Source organism: Neopelma chrysocephalum, unplaced genomic scaffold (assembly GCF_003984885.1).
Source record: "Neopelma chrysocephalum unplaced genomic scaffold, ASM398488v2 Primary Assembly neopelma1_68, whole genome shotgun sequence".
Taxonomy (NCBI): Eukaryota; Metazoa; Chordata; class Aves; order Passeriformes; family Pipridae; genus Neopelma; species Neopelma chrysocephalum.
In genome coordinates, this window is record NW_020897727.1 from 9,417,596 (window position 1) to 9,443,422 (window position 25,827).

The 25,827-nt window shown below is 43.1% G+C and overlaps 1 protein-coding gene across 1 annotated transcript in view; it reads right to left on the reverse strand.

The window, feature by feature from the left end:
* The window catches only part of CMIP (c-Maf inducing protein), a 132,905-nt gene extending 108,780 nt beyond the window's left edge, over positions 1–24,125 (reverse strand). The window contains exon 1 of the mRNA XM_027685012.1: positions 23,339–24,125. Within this exon, the coding sequence (XP_027540813.1) occupies positions 23,339–23,635 (297 nt within the window). The 5' untranslated portion in view covers positions 23,636–24,125. The remainder of the gene's footprint in view (positions 1–23,338) is intronic.
* Between the last annotated feature and the right edge of the window lie 1,702 nt (positions 24,126–25,827).

A 25,827-nucleotide genomic window follows, 5' to 3' on the forward strand; every position in this document is an offset into this window, starting at 1 on the left:
GGATTTCAGGGTATGCAGTATTTTGCCATATTGAGACCTACAAGTCCTAGCTGTTGAGTCCTCAGGATCTTAAATTCATTTTTAATGTGCTTGACACCTACAGCTTCATTTCCAATTGGCACTGCCAGAAAGCAAAGTCTGAAACGAGCAACGTCCCCAGCAAGCTGATTTTCTAAACACATACCCCAAATAAAAACAAACAAAATGCAAACAGTAAAATTCAAAGAAATAAAACTATTTCCTCATCATTTTAGGAGCCTTTTGTCTCCAGGACAAATTCATTGCCTTAATATTTTCAGTTTACATTTTTACAATTCAAAACATTTTGCTTTTGTTTGGCAAGATTTACAAATCCAGTTCAGTAGGCCAACAGTCACATTCAGGCTGGGGCTTCCTAGGGGTGGCTGTTTTAAGTTGCATTATTTAAATCCCATTCCATTGACCTAAACATCATACGAAATGATACTAAAGCAATTTTACAAACGTAAAATTGTAAGTGGAACCCTGCAAAACTCACGGGGTTCTTTCTGTATCTGCTCCAAACCATTCAAATGGTTGTAGCGCAACTTTTTAACCACCCAAACAAATTCTCCTTATGTTTTGCAGGCAAACTGGCCACATTAAATTCAGCTAAAATGGACTAATTTGAGAAAACTGCTGCTAGCACATAGTGGAGGCTCTCTGTTTGCACACCAGCAGCCGCTGCAAAAGTCTCAACAGAGCAAATTAGATTAATGTGCATTAGGTTGGCAGTTTAGAACAAACATCTACAGTTCCTCAAAAAAAAAAAAAAAAAACAAAAAAAAGACAAATCAGACAAAAAAAAAAACTAATTTCACTTGTAGTTTCTCTTTTGCACTCCAAATCTAAAGCAGACTTCTCGTTATCCTGTTGGTGACCCCAGGCCCGTGGCGGTGGCTCTGCAGGCAGAGGTAGCTAACAGGGTATCAGTGTCACAGTTTACTATCACCGAGATGACTACACGTGTAAGGAGCACATTCTTCCCATCACTGCACTTACTCCATAAGGAAACCAGGAAGGGCACCAGGCCAAAGTCTGGTAGTTAAGCAGACACACTATCAGGTTTCCCACATTCAAAAATCCTGCTGCCAGGGAAGCATGAAAACTGCTTCCTCCAGCCTGGGTGGTAGAGAGAAAATTAAGCGAAACCCAGGCAACACTCTGCTGATCTGCACAGGGCTTTTAAGATTTTTATCTAGCTGAAGTCCAGCTCTCAAAACACAGGCATTTCCTCTTATCACCCAACAGCTCTTTCATTTTCAGCATGGGTTCTTTAATCATTGTCCCCTGACAGAGTTTTATCTCGCATCATCCCTTTGTGAAAGCCATAAGATCTCCTGAGGAGTTTTTATCTATCTGCAAACACACATATGAAGGTTGTGCCCACTGCAGCCTTTCTCCCAGGGTCTTTGCTAAACTGCTTCCCATGACAAGCTTTGAAGGAAAGAAAACCTCTCACACTCTATACTCTGTCATATACCTCCTGCTCTGGCAGGTTCACTCCCAGTTCCTACAGGGCAGAGCACAAAATCCACCTTTACCTTTAGGTCTGTCCTGATAGGACAAGGAATGGAACCTAGTTTCATATATGCAGGTGATTTTTGATGTGGGGTATATCATGCAGATCACAGTGTTTAGGGTGAGGGTGTTAAAGCAATTTAGCAGCAGCAGAAGCCCAGACTGAGCCAGAAATTGGCTTCCTGATCCCATGCCAGCAAGCTCAGCAGGTCGGCCCTGATAGAAAGGTCACTCTTCAAAACAATCAGGTCCAGCCTCTGTGCAAGGAGCCAACAGACAGAGCAGAGAGGCTCTGACATGGAGTTCAGAGGAGGTCCACACCCGGGGGAAACAGCCCTGCACGGTGCACAAGCAAGGGAAGCTCAGGGTGACTGGTCAGTCCATGCCTGATGTTCCACACAGAAAGCACAAGTCCTGAACGTCCAAGAGTTGAGCACCAAACAGGACATCTCACAGGAAACATGAAGTCGTGTGTATACAAAAGCTCTGTCAAGCGATGAAAGAATTACAAGACATGCCAGGGCTAAAATCTTCCTTTTTAATGGCATTTCTCTGTAAAAAACTCATTTACTTGCTGTCCCTTGTATTTATTGTTGCATAACAACTTGGTAATGGCACGTCCCACTGCCTCCACATAGCACATGAACGTGCTGGTGAACATCTAGCTCAAGTTAGAGAATCCAACACAAAAATCATGAGTTATTTTTATGCACATGGCTGTTTTGGCTACTTCTGAAAGGTAAGTTTTACACTCTCTGGCCCCAAAGCAGGATCCATTAGTTACCCATTTCAAGTTTATACAGAACTAAGACAGAAGGACAGACACTGTCTTGAAGACCAGAGGGAACAAAACTGACTAATAAAAATAAAGTAATCCTACCAGCCCTGATAACATGCAATATGATACTCCCTTATTTAAAAAGGACCTTTATCTTAGTATTCCCTGAGCGGATAAAGACGTAGGTACAACTGTAATGGGAATCCCAAAAACCTGAACACAGAGCACACTGAAAACTCTCATTCCCCACTGTAAGACAGTACTGTGTGAAAAAATACCTCCAGATTCCTGCATCCCACCTCTGCTGACCACTGTCTGTACCAAGGATGATCAGTTTTATCAAAACACCCGGTAGATCACACACATTTGAGGAACCAGTGCAAAGCCAAAGGAAAGCTTCCCATCCATTTCAGTGGAATCTGGGTCTAAAAAAGGGTTGGATAACAGATAAAGTTTAATTAAATTTACCTCAACTTGGCCAGATAAAAGCTAAGAATTCAACCAGCAGGTCTCAAACATGCTGATGTTCTGCAAAGAGTTTGTGTCACACACTGTTCAGTCTCCTTCGGTCCAGCAATTAAACTGCTGTTAAAAATACCACCTTCCCTGTTGGGATGCCACTAGAATGTTAAATGACAATAGGTGGCCCCTTCAGTCACAATCTGTTTGCATGAGAGGCCAACTTCAATGGAGTGCTTCAATACAAAGGAAACCAGTGCTTGCAGCACAAGGAAAGATAAAAGACATCCACTTATCCTAAAACTTAGTTCTGATGCTGTTTCGGGGGTCACCGGGTTTGTCCTATCAGTAACTGCTACAAGACACCTAGACAGAAGTATTTGCAAAAGAGCACTACAGAATATTTCCTTTAATTGCCATCTAATTGTTGACACAACTGCCTACAAACAAATCCTGCTTCGGTGTGGTCTTAACATGCATCCTGACCCAACAAAGGGAATCACGGTGAAGGATCACAGCGCTGCTGAACATCACTGGTGTTTTAACACACACCAGGTCCCAAGGAATGCAGTTGCTTCAGCTGCACGGATGTCACACAAGCCTCTGTTTAAATACTGCAAAGTGGTAATCTCCTGCTTTTGCTACTTTGAAACTGAGGAGGCAAAGGAAAATATTTGAATGTGCAGTCCTGAGGTCAGAGCTGAAGTTTGATTTGGGTTGGTTTGGATTAAGGAGAAACGTCCAAGAACAACTCACTGATTTACTTTATTTCAGGACTTGGCACACAGCTTGGACCACGTTCAAAATCCAGTGACACTGCGCCAGAAAATGCTATGGAAAGAGCAGAGATAGGAGACATCTGGACTGTGTTAGGAACTTAGAGCCATAAAGTCCTTTAAAAATATTCTCTGCTCATGTTGGGACTTCTCTTGTTTTTGTTTCAAACAATCCAAATGTTAAAACTGTGTTTCAAATTAAAAGCGAAAAGACAAAAAACCCGCCAACAACAAAACCCCAGGGCCTCCCCTCCCCCAAGAAGGGCAAACCTAAGCCAATTACAAAAGCAAAAACAAGATGATTTTAATGATCTCAGAAGAAAAATGAACGCTCCTGCAGTGAAAGTGGTAATTTCCAATAGCAGTGCATCAATGCTCCCACAGTGAAAGTGATAATTTTCAATATTATTGCATCACTGCAAACTTCTCACGCAAATAGGAAAGCAAATGTGTCCTATCAAAACATGGCCTCTCTGATCACTTAGTATTCCTGCTTTGACACATTGTTTTAGTCTATCCAGGGCACACTGAAAACAGTGGCATTACCCAAAAAAACTTCTTGTGGTCTGGGTTCTAGGTTATAACTAGAAAAAATATTTTTAAATGGTCACTTAATTGTTTCCATCTTAATTCCGTGCATTTGGCAGCAGTCATGCTGATCACTTCATAGTTCCTCAAATGCAATGTAATAGGTTGTGCACTCCCTTTCCAGAAAGGCTGTTACAAAAATGAATGAAGGAGGTGAATTTGAGAAAAAAAAAAAAAAAACAGCTACGGTCAATTTTTGGTATTTATTTCAAAAGTAGAAGACATACACAACAGATAATTCAAACAGCTCTATCAAAAAAGCAAGCAGTTTAATAAATTAATGTCTCAAAAATTCCAGTTGCTGATGCCTAATTGATTAACCCTTAAAATAAATCCATAGAGTAAGAAAGCCTATTCACAGCTCTGAGCATGAGATGAGTCGACAGACCAAAGTCTTTAACAGAGTGCTGGGACCCTTTAATATCCCACAAAACTTGGGTCAGGCATGCAGAAGAGGAATTACTCTGCACAGAAACTGCATTTCCCAAAGCTTGCAGCATGTGAAAAACTCATTTTAGCTTAAAAAAATATTTTTCATTAAAAGGCAAGATAATTCTAGCCTACCTTGTCTTCCAATACAAGTTCAAGTAGGTGACTTAAGAGCAAAAAACAAGCAAAAGCAGAGCACCAAGAGAAAAGTCTGCACAGCTGAACTCAACACTATGACCAAAGCTGAGGCTCAAATATATTCAAACAGGTTTGAGTGGCAAGTCCTTAAAGTATTCTCCACCAGTGAAAATTTCATGTAAAGGTGTATTTCATCTAAAAACATGCTACCTTCCGCTTCTTGGGAATACATTTAAAAAAAAAAGAAATAAAGGAATAAAAAGGGAGCCAGTACTTCATTTATTCCATATTCTTGATTATTTATACCAATTAATAGGACATAGCATCCCATTTTTCCAAGTACATGCCTTGGCACAGCAAGGACTATTCTGCATTCAGCAACATGCATCATTTCCGGCAGCCCAGCTCCAGGAATAGAAAACCAAGGAAAGCAAGACAGGCAGATAAACAAATCACTCGGATACCTGAAAACCCTGGAGATGCTGTAGCTATTGTCATTTTACACCTAAGCTCCTCTGAGGCATTCTGACGGTGCCAAATGCAGATGAAAATAAAGAATTAATGGGCTTCTTGGAAGCAAGAGGAATTCACAAAAAACTATGCTCATAAGCAAACAATCCAGAGACTAAATCCTGCAAAGGACATTTTTGGGCTCACTGAACACGCCCCACTCGCCACAGGACACGGTGTTTGTTGGCTGTTTGTCCAAGGCTCAGTGACACACCTCACTGAGGATTGTTAGTTGTGTCGTCTGCGAGTTCTTCGGTGTTTCACAGGTCTGGTGCAGCATTTGTAGTTATTTGCACCAACTCCTGAGCTTTTACCAAACCTGCACCACAGCATTTCGCAGGCGGCGCGGGAGACAAAATTGCCTCGTTCAAAATATTTTATTTCAAAAGACAAAGAGGAGCAGGAGCATAGAAATTACAAAATACCTGCTACAGACTGCACCTTAAAGTGACACCTCTGCAACCAATTAACCTCAGTCCTGCAAAGACATTGAGGCAGGAAAGCCCTTCCAGCCCAACAGAGTTGGGCCAGACATAAAATCATCCTCCTCTCCAACACCCAACAAACCCTCTTTATTGCAGTTAATATTCCTCTCCTGTTTCCCCATAACAACTCAGAAAGCCAAATCAAGGAGGACAGATGCAGGCCTGAGCTATAAAATCCAGATTTCATTTCCTATCACTCCCCTCCCCCAGGAGCTCAGGGGTGTTTAGATTCTGGGCTGTGGTTTAAGTCCATCTGTGTTCTTCAAGTATAAACATCTTCATTGAAACCAGACTCATCCTGCACAGCCATTCATTTAGTGAGCTCATCTGTGAGAGACACGGGCTGGCACATTTCTATGACAACCAAAAAAAAAAAAAAAGCAGCTTGGCACAAATTAAACAGCTTTTTAAATCCTCCCTATTGTTCATGAGGCTGCTTTCTCTTCCTCCAGCATCTATAGCTATCTTGGATATACTGCCCAGAACATCAGCTCTCCCTAAAACGATCCTCTTTCCATAGGGAAATTGAAGTATTTTGTAAGACTTCCATGTGAGGAGCGATGCTGTTCTATCAGCTCTTGACTGAACTAGACATACATATCCATCCTAAAGACACAGCTCAAAGAGGGACCAAAAAGCCTGAAAAAGTGTTCCCCAAAAAAAATCCTCTCCTTAAAAATGAGTCCAACTTGCTTGTTTTGTTTAAAAAGATCTTGCTGTGGGTTAACTCTTCATCAGGAAAACTAAAGTACCATTTTCTCTCCAAGAACAAGCTTCATCGCTTGAAAACGTCCTTCTTTCCCTTGCTGGACCTCAATATGGTTTTTTTGCTTTTACACTACGACATCCTAATTTTTTTTTTTTTTTAAATGGCAACAGAGCACAGGAAGGTTATTTCAGTGTCACCAGTTCAGGTCAGTGGTTTATTTTCCCACCTAGTGAACCCAGACAGATACAACAGGGAAAACAGGACAGCATCTTCCCTTCACAGGGATTTCATGTCATGGTACACACAATGATATAAAATTATGCCACTTTTCAGCTTATGAACATATGAGCTTCAGCTCCAGCAACTGATACACTTTCTTAAAGCACTACTTATTTAAATAAGTCCATATACTAAAGCAATTCAGCACCAGAAAAATAAAGCAGCACTTTCTCTGACATACTCTGCCAGTCAATGCAGAATTCACATTGTCCTTATGTTTGTTATTCCATTCCCTCAAACCAGTGACTGGCAGCTTACACAATTCATTAATTATAAGTAGTTAAGATTGTTTTTACTAGTATGGCACAGATGCCAAATCACTCTTAGTGATTCCCAGCAAGAGAGAAAGATGCTATGAGTAAAAACAATGGAATGGACTCCCAGGATCTAGACGTGCCAAGCCACAAATATAATGCCAGAAAAATAATTTCAATTTTTTTCTCTCATTCTCTCCATGTTAATTTTTTGAGATTCAGTCTCAAGCCAGACTTTGCTGAAGTAGGCAACCTGTTGTGGCTCCTGCTAAAACTCCATGTGTTCGCAATACCTCGTGTCATGTGACCAGAGAAATAATAAATCACAGGAATAAAGAGACTGATTTTTTTTTCTTTTTAGGTCACAGAAACCTCAAGTGCAACTTTTTCTACTACGGTCAATTTTTTCTCCTGGCACCACTGAAGGTTTCCCACTCACAGATAGACTGCACCCATCAACTCAATGATTTTCATCTCGACAATGTTGTGACTTGATCTTTTACTCACAAGTAATTTTGTTTAATTTGCTTCAGACATTTTTCCACACACGATTCAAGAGTAGTGATACACTGCCAGGCAAAGTACTGAAATGTTCCCAAAGGCATAGATGAAGGAAAACTCAATTATTAGTGGATCTAAAAGGTACTTTTTATTACTTAACCAGCCTGCCACAGACTGCACAGAAGAGCATAGCTAGAGCATTATGGCTGTTCGTGGCAGATGTGAGTTTGAGTCGTGCAACTGAAACTACTGTGATCACCTGGTGGAATTAGATGCTAGAAAGACAAAAAGTGTCCCAAGTCCAGCTCTAAGGTCTCACTGATACTCCCAAAACTCTGGATAGCAGTGGTACACACAGCCATAGGAAAGGGAATTTCGTCTCACTGACCAGCTCTCCTTGGCCAAATCAAAAGTTGTAAGATACAACCCCTTCAGAAATGCTTTACACTCAGAAAGTCAATCAAGACGCAGAAATCTTGACTAATTTCTGGTCAAAAAAGTAAGAATAGCAATTTTTTTTAACAAGTAGCTGTTAGAGTGTTAAACTTTTTCCGTGCAATGTTTGCCATGCCATAAATGTAATAGAGGGATAAAAAACTCAGGCTGAAGCAGTGTCTGGGGTGGCCACATGATAAAACTATGGGAAATACTATGGGACTCATTCTGTACTAGCTCTCACCTGAGCCTGCAAATGGGCAAGACAGTCAGAAACACAGGCACTTGGGGAAAACCAGAATTAGGGTACATCTGCTTCTGAGAACTGCGATATCACACACAGCAAGACTGATTTCCATAAGTGCAGCACATTCCCTTCTCCAGTTTAAATCTGCAAACGGTGAGCTGCACTGTTTATTTTCTGCTGCCTACACGAGGCATCAGATCTGCCTACTTGGAACACATCACTGTCTGCAGAGCGTGTTCCCCCGAGATATGCACCCATCCCCTCCAGAACGGGCCACACGGTCCCATGTTGTATTTCCAGCTCTCTGCAGGGGTATCCTCTGCCACATCCTCTCCCTTGAATATAAAGATATGCCTCTACTTCTGAGAGCAGTGCAACGGTTGCAGATGGTGATGAGTTACAAACAGGAACCGTCCATCCTTCTGCTGCACTGCGCTGAAGAAACCAGCAGCAAACAGTCCCCTCCTCACCCCCACTGCTCACTTCTGGGCACTCAGAAATCCAAGTCTTTACACTGCTGCCTCTTGTCCCCACAGCTGACAACATGGTAAGGAAAAATTCAAGCTACATGGCAACAGGTTTAACCCAGGGCACTGTGATGGACAACACACACAACCCCTTTTTACAGAGGTCAAGATTTACTCGCAACCAGAGATATTCTGGTTTTTTCCCATACCAATGAGACTTTCAGTTCCCTGATGAGGAAGTGAAGTGATGTGACATTAAGCAGCTCATGAATCTCTTCAATTAATGCATTCTGCACAACAGAGACTTCCAGGGAATTATCTGCAACCACAGCAGTGCCTCATTCCCATTGCCGTGTCCCTGAGAATGAGTCACTGCAATTCCCATATTCTTGCTGCAGGCAGGGAGCTAAGGACTATTCCCTGCCTTCGTTAGGCAAATGGTTGGAATCAAACACTTACACTACTTGCACGAAACTTTAATTAGGGTTACCTTATTTTTTGCAACTATTTGAGTATATTTACCACAGCTCCCCGCTCTTCATGTTGATTAAGGCTTATGCCACAGGAGATAACATTTCCATCTTCAGGGAAAAATGTGCCATAAAACCATGCAGAGGATGGCAAAGAGGAAAAACAGAGTTGTGAAATAGGTGGTATGCTTTACTGCTCTCCATCATGTGAAGGGTCAGGAAGGTCAGCTTTGTCTGCAACAGGGCTCTCCTAAGCCACAAAACTCTTTATTGCAGTCCTATGCCAATTTAAAAGAGATTTTATCAATATTAAATTGGTTTGGAGAACATAGGGATGTGACTGTGGCTGGTTTTACACATTTAGGGATGCTGCAATTTTAATTTAGGGGGAAAAAAAATCCCCAGAAGAGACACAAAATCTGTGTTACAAGTGTTTTCAAAATTGAGAAAGCCTTTGCTGAATACAGCTACTAGTCTGTATGTGTTTCATGTGATTTGCAAACTAGAAACACTGGAATTTTAGGCTAGGAGGGTGTCATTGACTAATGGGGGTTCTCCCTTCCCTCTGGAGTGTAGGTTTATAGAGGAATCAGATCATGTTCTCCAGGCAAGTTTATATGAAATGATTTATCTCTAGCCAGCTGCAGTCGGACATCTGCTTGTTTTCATTTCACTACAGAGAGATTCAAGCCCCCCCTCTTATCTCTAAAGGCAGCCAAAGATTATATCCAATCGCACAGAGAAGCCTGAACAATTACCAAAACTAAAACTTAAGAACTCGAGTAAATTACACAGAGGCCACAGATGCACCTAAGCCCCACCTAAAGCACTCCTAGGCTGAAGAAGTCCTATTTAATCAACAGTCTGTTGACTTTAAGGCAGAGACATCACCTCTGTATCCCGTGGTTTACACACAGATACATGAAGGTATTTCTTTGTTTTGAGAATCCCTGGCACATTCCACGTGGGATCATGCAGACAGTCCTCCTGTGGTCAAACAAAGTTTGTGAACCCATGCCTTTATAGCTTTTCCATATTAATCTGCTCTCTGGGCATATATCCAATTAAAGCCTCATGTATAGATCACTGGGTTACTAACTGCCTTGCATACTGGGGGGAAGGGAAATAACAAGCTCATGACTGCACAATTTAACACCGCCTGTGCTTTCACTTTTACATGCACAAGACTTTTTTAATCTAGTCTTGCCATAAATAAAGAGTAATGACACTTGCTGAGGAGAAGCTTGGGTCCCTGCATGCTGGAACACACAGTAGCTAATGCAGAATGCATTCACATTAAGGATAGCTGCAGTGCAAAGCAGGCAAGGTCTTTTCACAAACAGGCTACAAAAACAGGAAGCAATGGGGAAAACTTCACAGTGTTTGGAAACAGCAGAGCATTGTTTGTACAGGCTTTTCTTACAATTCCAAAATAAAAAAACGGGTAACATGAAATCTGAGCACAGCAAGAGCCTCGGATCAGACACAAAGGTCTCAAGGCAGCCGCTCTCAGATCTCCAGGTACAGACTGTACAGGCAAGAAGATGCACCGGGTAAGTTTGTTCTCCTATTTCTCTTAAGAAAATCTGACAAGTAGAGACACAACCTCCCAAACCTTTGACGTTAAACCTAGATATGCAACAGAGAATTACATCTTTGTCTCAATTACAGCGGGTATGATAAATGAAGATGCATTAGGAAACACATAACCCACCAAATATAAACATTCCCTTTATTTTTAAATGGCATTCAGAAGGGAAGATACAACAGCACAGGCCTCACACACTGTGGACTCATCACCACCTCATGTGAAGAAGCTGCACTGTGGACAACATCCCTTTGAGATGAGTCAAGAAGTTCCAGTCACAGGCACACTGCACTCGCAGGCTTCCCTTTTCTTCTGGAGCACACAGACCCATCCGACCTCACGCTTGAAGCTGCCTTGTTTAATTTTTTCCTCTCATCACCTCCTTTCCTTCCTTTCCCCCTCCAAGCCCACTTAGGCCATGCTGTGGTACCAGAAACACACAATATACAGATAATGCAGATGGTTAGTCATGTCTTGATCCCAGTTCACTCCAGGTTTAAAACTGACCAATCCACAGGCTGACAGCAACAGAGGACTGGTCCTGTATTTGGGTAAGCACCAAGGAGGGTTCAGTACTTTCCCATGTCATCTATCTCCACGAGGGAGCAGCTTGATACACGGTCAACTCCCACAACAGATGATTTGATTTCGCCATATTTAAAGTACATTAGTCAACCCAAGTCACCAGGGACATTTGAAATAACTTACAATAAATCAGGAGATTAATTTCAAGGGAGGCAGTGACATGGCACCAAACACAGTGTACACTGGTGTTAGGAAAGCAGCCATTAGCAGTATTTCTCAATGCCGATAAATTTTTCACCATAAGAGCAAGAAGACATTGCAGTCTTCAGGCAAATGCTGGGCTCCAAAGGCAAAGTGGTTACCTACACGGGGTATGTCAATATTTAATAACAAAGTGCATGCCTGGTCCTGCACATTTCATTTAAATTTCAAGCTTTTCCAGCTTGATTTCCTGTTTCATTCACAGCAATCACAAAAGACGAATTATCCAACCTTAGAAAATGTGTTTTCAGTCAGACGAGACATGTTGACTGTGTCCGTACTTTCACCTTCAGCAACTAAGTTCTGTGCCAGCACAAGTTTTATGCTTTCTACAATGTCCACATTATTTGGTTGCAAAGTAGATGAGATTTTCAGTGCCAGAACTCCACTCAAGCCATTTGCTCCTCTGGGATAGAAGAGCCTGTTCCATGCCTCTGGATGTCAGGCTATTTTTTAGTTAAAAATTAAAACACTTTCCTCAAAAGTCAACATAATATCAGCGGAGGGGAAAGGAGAAAAAAAAAAACAAACACCAAAGGATCTAAAAGAACCATGAAGAGTTGAAAGAAAAACTAAAGCAACAACTAATAATTTGCACTTGCATAGTATCTTTCATCAACACTCTTCACTTCCATATAGGGGCTGCATTTCATAACAAAAATGATTGGGAATACTACTTCGAGTTCTTACTACACAGCTAGAGTGGCTATTCGTTTTTAAAGGAATATCTGAAGAAGCATCAGTGCTCCTGCACCGAAATAATAAGCTGAAGCTCCTCTTCCAATTCAATAATCTTGCTACTATAACCTATTTACTAAAGGCAGAGGTTTACAGCAATTGCATAGATTTTCTCCTGGTTTAAACAATGACTGAACGACATCTGTAACATGACGCTATTTTCTCTTCCTCCAGACATCCAAATAAACCTCTCTGTTCTACGTTACTGGTGGGTAAGGAACACAATTGCTTCATTGAACATGATTCATCTTCCACAAGGAATGAACAGGTACTCAAACTCCAGGCATTTCACCACTGAGCAGTAAGACAAGGACACGGATCTCACCCAACACAGCCCATCAAAGGAGATGGAAATCACTCCTGCAAAAGTCAGTGCTGTTCTTCAAGAATCACTGGGCCTTTTACAGTTTCGTTCCCCTCCTCCCACCTTCCTCCTCAGAGCCAAGATACCGAGCAAACTGTTCAGATGACAGAGCACCACAGCTATCGTGAGAGCACCGTGGAGCCACAGCATTCAAGGCAGGGACACGCTCACAACTCTCCATCACTGACATCCAGTGCCCTGCCTGGTGTCAGAACAGCCAGGGCAAAGAAATCTCTCACTGTACAACTTTTCAAGCTGCCAGGAACAACTCAACACTCAGGTCCCCAACTACAATAACCACGCAGCCGCCAGAAAAAAAAAATCTGCAGAACTGCGTTAGCTGACACCAGTGGCTCAAAGATCCACAATTTAAGAGTCCACATAACATTCTACTTTCAGTTTCATACCTTCTTACAGCTCACATTGCAACACAGAGAAACGTGGTGTTCTGAGATGCCTCTGCAATCATACTCTTCTCAAGGGATTCCTAAATTTAAGAGCTCAACATCAAAAAGCTTGTATAGTAAACCCAAGGTTTGAGAAGGGAGAGAGAACTGTCAATCTTTTTACAAAAACGGATTGCAACACCCTGCTTCTATAGTAATTTTGCAAGATCACTCTCATCCTGAAAATTTCAAAGCAGTCAAGGTTTCCCTGCCTTACTCTTTTCTTCTGAATTCAATCTTAACAGCCTCTAAAGCAAAAGTAAAGTGGTAGGTTGTCAGCATGACTGTTAGGAGAACACACAAAGCACGCACGCTGCAGAAGGCAAGAGACTTGAACTGATTGGCACCTGGTTCCCCGACAGGTACTTTCTTTGCAGGAAGATTGAAGGGTAGCAAGAAGAGCACGACACTGTGGGCCATGTTCTGCTGTCAGTCACTCTCCCACACTTCCACTGATTTTTAATGAGATTTACAACCATTAAGAAAACGGACAGCCATCCAAATTAGGAGGGAAGATGCAGCCCAGCAGACAAAGCAAGGGAACATCACTTCTGCTCCAGCTCCCACCACTGATTTATCATGAACATTAGGGCAAGGCATGACTGATCCTTGGTGTCCAACCTTAGACTATCCAGAGTGAACCACAGACGTGACGGAACTGCAAACTAAGCATGAACCAACAGACATGTCTGAAAAGTCTCATCTACATTTATTTGTCTCTGTTTTCCACACACATAAAAACACTGACCATGAAGCACTTTGAGGTGGTTGAAGCACAGTGAAGTTGAAACCCAAGAACTTGTAGAATGAAGACATTATACTGTCATCCAAAAATCATTTTTGTCTGATCATTTCAGAAGCTAAAAATAATCTCTCTTTCTTTTTTGTTCACAGTGGGTCAAACAGACATTCATATTTATGGCAAAAGCCTACACACCCTTAGTATTTTGTTTAAAAAAGTTGGAGTCCACTTGGCAAATTTCAGAAACTTTTTGTTAAGCAGTTTCTACATTACTATTAATAATGCCCATCCCTGAAAACGGATAACAAACTCATTCAGTTTTATTTCAGACAGAGCAAAAACACAGCCTGCTCACAATACGCACTAATTGTATTACAGCAGCAAACAAAAAACTCTGTGCTATAACAGAATCCCATTACAACAGGAACCAGACATGCTAAGAGACACCTGCCAATCCCAAAAGCTTATATTCAAATAGCCAAAACAGACAAAGACTGGGAGGAAAAAACAATAGCAATAGCACAGCTTTACCATAGAGGAATATCTGCTCTGTACTGTTTGAAATGTACCATTGGGAACATACCATGGGGTATCTTCGGGAGGTTTAGAGGGAAAAAAGGCTTTCTCTTAAAACTTATCCAAACTGTCTACCTGCACATGCAACTGCCTAATGTTGCTCAGGTAATGTTAATTGTCTATACATAAATAAAGAACGAGGCAACTTTTTTGTTTACAAAATTCTTGCCTTACCTTTGGGTTAACAGCACCAGAAACCTCATCCATGAAATATACATAGATATCTGTACACTTCAAATTACATACACCTTATTTCTAAGAAAAAAATATTATTTCTGACTCTCACTTGCAAACAGAGTTTCTCTTTAGGCCTAAGAAAAATATTATGCAAAAGATAACTATAAAATAATTATATTTGGGAATACAATTACCTATTCTCCACAAACCCCTCTGATTTAGCTAATCTCAGCTTTCTTCAGGCAACATTTATTGTACCACATATGGCATCTTTGAAAATAAAGTCTTACAAAATCTAAATCCATTTCTGTGTGCTCTAAGGTTTTAGTTTTAAATTTTTCAAAAGGATAAAAAGATTTTATTTTATTCAGTATTTCTTTAAGCACTGGAAACCCAAGAAGGAAAAGTCCTTTGTAGACAGTGCCAAGCATTCAACATCTCCATTCTTAATACCAAGAAATTAGCAGTCTGGAGTTTGAGAAGCACTGGATATTCATTTTTAAGTCATCTTTTTTGAAGCCCTGGTTATTACTCTTTTCATCAACGAAAGCAATTATTCCTTTTAAATTTTTCATTCAATGAGAAAATCATGCAATCCCTCATTCACAGGAACATGAACTTCACAGAAACTGCAGCATACTTTGAAAAGTGCAAGAGCTCTTACCCCCTGAAACAAGTGGTAATTCTGAGCAGACAAGGGAGAGGCTCTCTAAGGGCCCAGGAAAGCCTTACTCCATTTTAAACCTTTTTGCCACTGCCCCAGAAGTGAAAATGGCCACAGGTGCAAATATCAAGCAAGACAATGGCAGAAGCAGCAGCATCATCTTCCTACACCTTAAAGGAATTGGGGGCAGCTGCCCCTGTAGAGGACCCACCCTCATGCAAACTTCAGCCAGGACCACATCCCACAGCAGCATTTCAGCAAATTTCAAGCCCAAATGGGGGAAAAGAGATCAACTTGCATCAAGCAGCATTTTTTTTTCTTAATAAAACTCTATTGTCCGGGGAAGAGAGACAGGAGGGAGCTGGCACATGCCCCACAGAGCAGCGGCGACAGCTGGCAGGAACTTTCCAAGAATTCTGAATGAGAAAGTTTTCCCCACAGAAGAAAATAATGTCACAAACTCACTTTCCACCAGGACAGTGTTGTATAAATGTTGGCATAAAATGGGTGAAAGAGCAGCAGTTTCTATACCGGTTCTGTCTAACATGGAAGTTTCCAGCAATCCTCTCGTTCTTGGGAAAGCCACTCCTGCCAGTGTCTCAGCACCTCAAGATCTGCCTCAAGCAGAGGGAGGAATTGTGGCTGTGTTTGTGGAGAGCTGCACGAGGCTGAGCAGAGTCAGCCATCTCCCCCAGCCAGCAGCCAACCTGCACGGTGATCTCTCCCTGAACCTTCCTGGCTGTCTGAACAGCACATCCTGCCATTCACGTTACAGGCAATGAATGGTAATCCCTCTCCTCAAATTACCCTACTGATTTCAGCAGAGCGAGACCAAGAATGTACGTGACCGAGTGTACTTCCAGTTCAGATTTAAGTCACTGCAACTCGATGAGTTTCTTGAGCTCAAGTAGTAATGGCACACATCTAGCAGAAACACTCGAGTCCAGAAAAAACAGATGCCTTTTTCCCGAGTTTCTCAAAAATAGGAAAAAGACTTAAAATTATCTAAAAATGTACTGAAATCTCAGATTAAAGTAGTAGAAAATTGCCTACACCATAAACTCGTGCCCTGGACACCACAGTCTGTGACCTGGCATTGTTACCTGCTTTTGTATTCCCCACTCTATTGGCCCTGTCCCATCAGTCATGGGACAGCCCAAGGGGCAAAGTCAACAAATCACTTTAAGCACTGGAAATGCCAGTACTGGTAACAACAAATCCTGGAACAAGACTCCCCTCCTCCAAAACCTAAAGAGTATTGTTAAATCCTCTTAATTTTTAAGCCTATGAAGTAAAGGCCTTTTAACTTAGCATCTGGTTCTGACTTCTTCATGTTTTCCTCCACAACCGCAAGCGCTACAACTTCACTCACCACTGACGTGATCAGTTATAATGTATGCTTTTCAATTGTCTTTTCCCTTTCCTGGTGTTGTCCCTGCATTCTTAAATATTGTGCAAAACAGGAAAATTTTACGCAATGATTTAATAATACATTTTTTTTGGCAGCAATTCCAGCCTACTATGTTTCCCGCTCTCTTCTTCCTCAGCAGTCTGGCGGACTATAGGCTGAAACACATCAGCTCCCTGACGCAGTTAAAAGACAACAAATCTGCAAAAGGTTCAAGCAGAGAAGGTGTTCCCCAGCCAGCTCACAGAGATTTTCTCAACCTGACCCTGCAAACTGTTAGGTGTGTACAAAAGGCAGATTGACAGGGCACGGCACAGACGCAGAATGGTACAGGCCAGGCTGCCCCAGCCAGCACTGCTGCCAATGACTCTGCATCATCAGATGGGCAAAAAAAGTTATTTTACTGAGTGCACATGCATGCACAAGCTCTCTGAATGGATTATACATGCTCAAGTATCAATCATCTTCAAACACGTGACTGTTTGTGGAATTAAGCCCTACGTATCTATAAACACATGCAGACACAAAACAGAACTGATGCAACTAGCACTGCTCAAAACACTAACAAACAAGCCGCAATCTACCCATGCAACCCACAATCTAATTACTGCTAAAGACTCCAAAAGGCTTGAACTGTTTGAGGTAGGTCTCTTCTCTCATAAATCCTATGTGGAGAGATGAGTAAAACCCTATTAGGCCAGCCATGCTTACTAACATAGAAGGAAATGAGGGAAGCCTTTTTATTGTATTGTGTTAAACTCACCTGTTACTAATCAACTTCAAAAGTACAAACAAATTATATGCAATAAATTAAACAGTTATAAAGAAATCACTCCTTTCTATGTACTAAATCTACCACCTTTTTCTTCCAAAAAGGTCTCTCAGTGTATACAGTTCTGTCAGTGATTTTGGTGGGACCAAGGCTGTGGCCTCTGTTCTCCCACTCCTGCTAACAAGGCAAACCCAACCTTGCATATCGGACCATCAATGCAGACAGGACACTCACCAGGGCCTTTCACCTCCAAAAATCCACATGGCACTTTTGAGTTTCACAGAATCATGAAATGGCTTGAGTTGGAAGGGACCTTTACAGATCATCTCGTTCCACCCTCCTGCCATGGGCAGGGACACCTTCCACTAGACCAGGTTGCTCCAAGCCCCGTCCAACCTGGCCTTGAACATTTCCAGGGATGGGGCAGCCACAGCTTCTCTGGGCAGCACGTCCTTTTCTAGAAGGGCTACACCCCAACGTGGATGATCCACACTCTTCTGGGAATATCACTACTTACAATAATCCACTTCAACAAAAAAAATATTTGATCTTACAGCTCCACAAAGGCCCGGCCCTGTGAGGGATCCAGAGCTCCTCCAGGCCCTGCTCTGATGCAGGATCAGGTCCCACTGAGGACCAGAGGCAATTTCCAAGTTTTCCCAGGGGGACTATTACCACCATGTAGTGACTAGCACCACATCTTTACTCCCCAGCCAAAACGAAAAATGAGGCACAAGTATTTCTGAGTATCCTTTTTATTTATGTTCCTGAACATGTAAAATTTACTGGCTGGGTGTTAACACTAATAGCCTTGAGAGCTTTCACTCTGCCAATGAATATACCTTCTGTTTTCATATTTTATATAAGCTCTGTGACATATAAACACATACCTTAACACTACTGACTTATAAATATGCTTTTTAACCACTGCAGGAACTATATATGCAAAGATATGTTTGATAGGCATTAAACAACTTTAAAGAAATATCATTTAGGTTTCCTTATGTCGTGCTACCAACTAATACAGCAATAAAAGAAGTTTGTCACAGCAGACATTAAATCACCCAGTCTTCAGAAAAATCTGGGTTTCGTTAACACAGGTACATGCCTGCCTTCACTTCTGAAACAGCATCTCAATTTCAACAGCACAGATAACATGGAGCAATTTCTTCTCAATTTGCAGAGAACTCTAAATTGTCATGGGTTTTCTGTAAATTATGAGATTCAATGCCCTTTCTGATGCACCTGAACAAAATACCTGGTATTTAGCAACAGGTAACCCAGAATAGGCAAAAACATGTACATCTGAAACCTGTTGGTACCACTTCTTATCAAATGAAAGCAATCATCTGCAACAGTAAACAACGGGAAATATTAAATATAAATAGTAATTTATCATTCCATTGTTATAACAGATAAAAAATTATCCTAAATTGCTTTGTTATTTATGTGTTCACACTCACTTATGCACGTAATGATGGCAGGCCCTCCAAGATAATTTGGCTTGGTGGGTTAAATAGGTAGAGCCTCATCAAGAGTACAGGACTTAAGGGCAGCACCCGGTTTACTCAACAGACTGTTTAAACTTTAGTTAGTAGTAGTAGTACTACAGCAAATTCATATTTATTCTGTTTCCAATCTGGATAATGCTACAATATTCCTTTTCCATGAAAGCTTTACAAAAATTCTCATTGTAAGATTGTTTTGAAATTTCTGAGCTCTGCATAATACTTCCCACTTGAGCTAATTGTTTTTCAAGGGAAATTTAATTTTTAAAAGTATGTTTTTCTAACTAATGGGAACCTGTGCTAAACTAAACAATGAGTCCAGCTTGATAGGAATTTTTGCTCTATCTTTACCAGGAAAGACATGTAATAGCATGCTGAATCACATGCAGTAGCAGAATTGTTGAATTTTAAAAAACAATTAGAAGACAATTTTCTACTCCAGTTCTCCTATTTGAAGCAGATAATCCTAGCCTGCCTCATTTAATATTAATTGGGTATGTTCTTGTCTCTAGAAGAAAATACAAATGCAGTTCCCTAATCCACTCACATTCTTGTTTCAAATGCATTTCCGATTAGCCAGTCTGTCAATAAACTATTGTCCTCACACATTCCTTCTGTAGAGAAAAATGAAAGATGTTTAAAAGAAACTAAAGTCTTTCCAGGATTGTCACCAGCTTTGAGCAAAACACTTACATTACACTCAACTTACCTGCCAAGGCAAAGTCAAGAAATGTGAAACAGGCACGAAAACCCAAAGCTTCCACCTCTCCTTGAGGGATATTAATGAATAACTTCATGGTTTCAATAATGTCTTATCTTCCCAGATGGGAACTAGAGAGGTCATCCCTATCCAGCAAAAATGAATCACTTATTTATTCTTTCCTTGTCTGCTGCACATACATATGTATCACAAGTCTTCCTTGCAACCCAGGACTTTAAAACTCATTGTCCTCAACACCCAATCCCAACCGATTCAAGAGAAAGAATGAAAGAAAAAAAGCAGGGCAGAGACATGAAAGGGACAATGCAGAACAGAAAGACACAGAAGTTCAGTCATGACACCTACATTTAACCTATTGAAAATTAAATTTTAACATTTCTGCTGAAGACAGCCATAGGGTTATTCTTCACCCCCCCAAAAAGAATCACTCAAGAAATATTAAATTGGATTTTATTTCTGTCTTTGTTTTTACTATCACTGCCCCTCAAGCTGTGAAAGGACAGATCTCACTGGCGAAAAAAATTAGTAAGGGTGCTACATCTGAGTTTGGTAGGTGTTTATAAAATAAACATTATTCCTCCCATGGGGGAGAAAGTCAGATTCATTCCCAGGCAAGCTGCTGTCTGACAAACAAAGTTTTTAAGTATCAAAATTTCCTACTGGGGCTTTAATATTTACAGTAACAAAACAAAACAATAATTAAAAAAAGCTACAGATCTGTATTCACTGTCTTCAAAAAAGAAGGAAAGCCTGGACATGATGCGAGTGGAACTGTAATGGTGAAACTGTAACTATATTTAACCAATTCTTTGAGAAATAAAAACATGAAACAAGTAATGGAAACAACATATTAATCACATAAAGCCCCAACACCTACAGTTATGGGACTCTCCACAAGCTAATACCTTTCCATTTCTTAACTGAGTGCATGTACCAAATCAGAATACTATTATTATAATTATTTTTTTATTAACATGGACTTTAGTTGAAACAGTTGCTTGTGATAATGTCAGAAAACGCACTTGTAGACAACATTGTTTTTTCTCCCTAAATTCTGCTAAAATAAGATGGCCTAACAGTTGTTCCACTGCATTCATGCATAGTGCTTCTGCTACCGAAAACTATCTTGTCAGCACAAAACATGTAGCTGCCTAAATAAACAACAAAACTACTTATCTCTCACCAAAAAAGAAATGTAGATAGGGTCTCATTATTCAGACTTATAGATGTGTGCACATACTGTGTCTACTCATGGAATAAACTACAGATGAATAATCCATACACAAACTAATGCTAACTCCTATATTGCAGCCCAGGGACTGACAAGTAAGAGCTTGTGAGGAGAAGATTTTAATTCAAATATGTGTCTCAAGTGACAATAAAAAGGATATAAAGTGCCTGGAATCAACAAATAACCTATCCACTGTACTCAGGGACATAATTTGCCAGATCTGGATTTAGCTGTCATTACAACTTTTGCTTTCAAATGCAAAACAAAGTGATGTTATTTTCCTGCTCAATTTTATTCATGTTATATAGAATGCAGTAAAACTCGTCATGCCAGAGGATTTGCAAAGAGATGATGTGAAGATTAATTACTGGCTGCTCATAAAGCACCCTGCCTGTGGAAAGCCCCATGTGTAAAAATGACCTCGTTATCAAAGCTGTTGAGTGCTCCCAACGCTCACTTTCAATGGACAGAATGGATATTTTCCTACAGCTCTTGAAAACCAAATTAGTCGCATTCAAATATCTACCTCCAGTTTGAGGTGGTTTTGGCATTGTGCCTACACCACATTTCCATAGGGGGTGGGAGTTAAACCACCACGGATTTTGCTTAAATCAAATCTTCCCAGCTTAAAAAACAAAGAATAAAACAGAGATATCATAGAACCTGTAAGATACCTCCTAAACCTACCCATAGAGTCAGGCAACAAGTGAATGTAGATCTTATCCCTGTGCCCTAATTGCTCCCTGGAAACCAAAGACACTACTCGAAATAATAAAGCACAGATATTTCTGTGAACAACGGTATTTACTTGGTGAGTTAGCACTGGAAAAAAATGATAAGGCGCAAGACCAAGCACGAAGAGCACTGCTCAACAAAATGGAGCCTGCAATGGTACGCACAATGTTTTAGTGTCTTCTTGCTATTTATATGCATAAAATAATTAGGAATGAGAACACCTCAACAGTAATTAAAGCACAACCCCACAGGACTTCAGAAACCTTTTCAGAGATGGTCTCTTTGGTGACAGCTCTGCCAGCAAGCAGAGTTTGACGTCTCCTGCACAAATACAACTTCATGCCTGGTATTGCCACACTGCAGAGATCAACATCTGAAGCACAATCATGCCTCTCTCTGCCGGTATCCTGCTCTGCTCAGAAATAGTCAGCTATGGATACTGCCAGGAAAATGCCTCATCTCCACTGATATTCAACTCCCCCTCCACACTGATGGTATCTTAACAAAATGAAGAGCTGCAAAAACTCCTCGAGCTCGTGTGTCTTTTGGGGGTTTTCTCCAGCAATGCTCGATCAAGTCTTCCTTCTCCCTTTAGACAGTAGCTCTATCAAAGAAAGAAAAATATTCCCTTGGAAACATCCTCGAGAGCCCCGTGGAAACCGTGAGGAGAGATGTCATTGTGGCACAAAAAAGAGCTCTGTGAGAACAGGCAGCTGGCCTACCTGAAGGTTAAAGGAGCTCCCACTGAAAACCTGCTCTGAATACTTCACAGCAGAGCATGATGCAGGAGGGATATTTACACACATTATGTCTGTGTACCAAAGTGTGACAAAATCCAACCTCCGAGCACAGCACAGGCTGGATGAAACCCACTGAAATACACCATTAACAGAAATCCACACAAAAGCCAATCCACTCTCTCGATTCACAGTGTCCTATAGGAAGGCCAGAACGAAGCCATTGAGAAAAATGAGGCATTTACATATAAATCAAAAAAAGACATGATCCAAGTACTGAATGATTAAAGATCAGTGTAAAACATGTTTTGTGAGCTGCGCTAATCGCCAAAATATGGGTGTAATCACATCACATGCTACACAAATGTTCAAATAATAATGGCCATGAAATTTTAAATTGTACATGAACATAAAAATCGTATTTTTCAATACTGTATCTGTCTACTGTACATCTTCTGTAACGTTGATATCACCACCTCGCATTTTTCTCCTGCATCATTTTCCAGCCAGAAGAAAACCCTGAAGGAATCTCCATATTTTCCAATCACATCGCCTGTGTCTGGGCAGGGTATGTGACCGCCAAACCAGAGCCCCCAGAGCAGGCCTGAACCACAGCAAAGACCGCGCACAGCCTTCGCTCTCGAATTCAAAGCATCCTCCACCTCCCTCACCTCCAACTTGCCCGAGGTGCCAGCAGGTATCTGCCGACTTTGGTTTCGGACAGAAACGGCTCGGTGTGGCGACTGCACGTCGGTCATGTTGGGAAAGGAGGAATTTTTTTTAAAAATGGGGGGGGAAAATTCAGTAACAGTAATACCAATAATAGTCTTTCTCAAAAAAAAAAAAAAATGCAAAATTAAATATCCATAGGGTTACAAAGGAAAAAAAAATCCTTACAGGGTTTTCCGCCGGCATTCCGGGACCCACTCGAGCCGACCCTCCACTGACCCCCCGAGGGGGGTCCCCCCAGGTCGGGCAGCGCGGGGGCCGCGGCCCCAAGGCGCGGGCATCCCCCCGCACCCCGCGGATGCCCCGCGGCGGTGCCGATGCCGGTGCCGGGCGGACCCGGGAGGGCTCTTACCGTGGCCGAGGCGACGCTGTTGTCCGCCAGGGTCAAGTGGTGCGGCTCCCACCGCCGCAGGAACTTGGAGGTGAGGATCTTGCTGAGAAACGTCCGGGGGTGCCGGATGACACACACCTGGATGTCCCCCTCCTGCAGCAGCTTGTACCTCATGCCGTTGCAGTGGAGCAGGGCTCTCCGGCACGGCGCGGCACCCATTTTATTCCCCTCGGGAGCGGACATCTCGCCCAGCAGCGGCTTGCTCTCCTCGGGCTGCCTGCGGTCGCTGCCCCCGCCGGAGCCGCCGGTGCGATCCATGGCAGCCCCGCGGGCCGGGTCGGGGGTGGCGCTCGGCCGCCCGCGGGGACCGGTCTCTACGGCCGGTAGAGACGGGTACAACCAAATCAAATAAAAGCACAAATAATAATAATAATAATAAAAAAATCCAACCCCGCGCGGCTGATTAAAAGAAAAAAATGCTGAAAAAAAAAAAACCTGTCGGGGAAGATGGGGGCAGGGACCGAGCCGCACCGAGGGGGAGAACAGGGAAAGGGAAGCGATAAAATCCTTATTCAAACTTCCCAATCCGCCCCCGGCGGGTCACAGCGCCGCGTCCATGCTGCCGCCGGCCGGGCGCAGGGTGGGCTCCCGCGGGGGCGGCGGACAAAAGCCGGCGGTGGTAGCGGTGCGGGGGGCTGCTCCTGGCGGCGGCGGCGGCGGGGGCTGCGGGGCGTCCGGCCGCGGCTCCTTCCTTCCCCCCGGGGCGTGTGCGCGGGAGCGTGCGGCGGCGCGCGTGCATGTATGTGGGTGCGGGTGCGCGCCCGTGGGTGCGGGAGCGTGTGTGTGTGTGTGTGTGTGTATGTATGTATGTATGTGTGTAAGTGTGTGTGTGTGTGCGTCTCTGTGTGTGTGTCGCCGTGCGCGGGTCCCCACGCGCCGCCGCCGCGGCAGGAGGAGGGGGCGGGGGCGGTGGGAGCGGCGGGCGCTGCCGACACGGCCCCTTCTCGCCGGAGCGGCTCCGGCCGCCGCCGATTGGCTCCGCCGCGGTCACGTGCCGCCCTCCCTGACGTCAATGGCCGCTCGGGGCAGCGCCGGCCGCGGGAGGCGCGCGGGGAGACCCGCGCGCGCGGCCGCCGCGCCCCTCACGGAGGGGCGGAATGGACGGGGTTGGAAAAGACCTCTGAGGGCCATCGAGCCCAACCCGCGACCCAGCACCACCGCCGCGTCCGACAGACCAGAGCGCCGAGTGCCACGTCCAGTCGTTCCTTGAGCGCTCTCGAGGGTGGTGACTCCACCACCTCCCTGGGCAGCCCGTTCCAATGTCTAATCCCCCTGTATGTGAAGAAATTCCTCCTGATGTCCAACCTGAACCTCCCCGGCACAGCTTGGGCATATGTCCACTCGTCTGGGCGCTGGTTGCCTGAGAGAAGAGCCTGACCGCCCCCCCGGCTCCCCTCTCCTGTCAGGGAGCTGTAGAGTGACAAGGTCCCCCCGAGCCTCCTTTCCTCCGGGCTGAGCCCCCCCAGCTCCCTCAGCTGCTCCTCACTGGACTTGGGCTCCAGACCCTTCGCCAGCTTCCTTGCCCTTTTCGGACCCACTGCAGCACCTCAATGTCCTTCCAGAATTTAGGGGCCCAGAACTGGACACAGCATTCGAGGTGTGGCCTCACCAGTGCCAGAGTACCTGGGAAAAATTGCTTAAAATCACAACACACACACACCCCCTTTGCTTCTTCTCCTCAGGCAGGTTGTGTTTTGAGCATCCTCAGTCTGCATTAAAATCTTGTATAGCCACTGCGAGGAACTGCCAGGGAAGCCTGTGCCTGGCTGCTGGCACTTCACCCGTGGATCCCACTGTTGTTCCATTTCCTCTGGCTTTATGAGGGGACTGGGAAAGGCTTCGGCTTCGTTCCCCAACACACCAGCCCTTAGAAGCCCAGGAAGAGCAGCACCTCCTCAGACTGTGCTGAGAAGGATGTGGAATGTCCTCTGATTGTCCACAAAGCAGAACAATTGTTTATCAAAAAAAAAAAAGGGGGGGAAAAATGAATAAAAAAATGAACTCCCTCCTAAGCCCTCTAAACTGCTTAATGGCTCAGGGATGCTGTGTGTGATATGGATGTCGTGCCCAGAGAAATGGTACCATTGGTACTTTTTTCTCAGCAGTTTAAATTTTCAGTGGGAGAGCTTGGATCTCATTTCCAGTTTCCTCATCTGCACAACAAGGTTGGGACAAACAAACAAAAACACCCATTTTATATAATATGTGCACATGCTGTTAAACTGTGGGGCTCATTGCGATGGATATTACCAAGGTCCAGATTCCAGAAGAAATTTAAAGGGCTGTTTTACTTGGTGCTTGCAAAATATGCAGAGAAAGTATAAACCTTCATACTTAAAAATTTAAGCTTGCCTCTAATTGAAGGAGTTTGGGAAAGAGAAGACCTGTTCTGTGATGAGATGACTATTCTACAGTGTGTGCCCGTGACTTGGTTTCTGGTGGCATCTTCT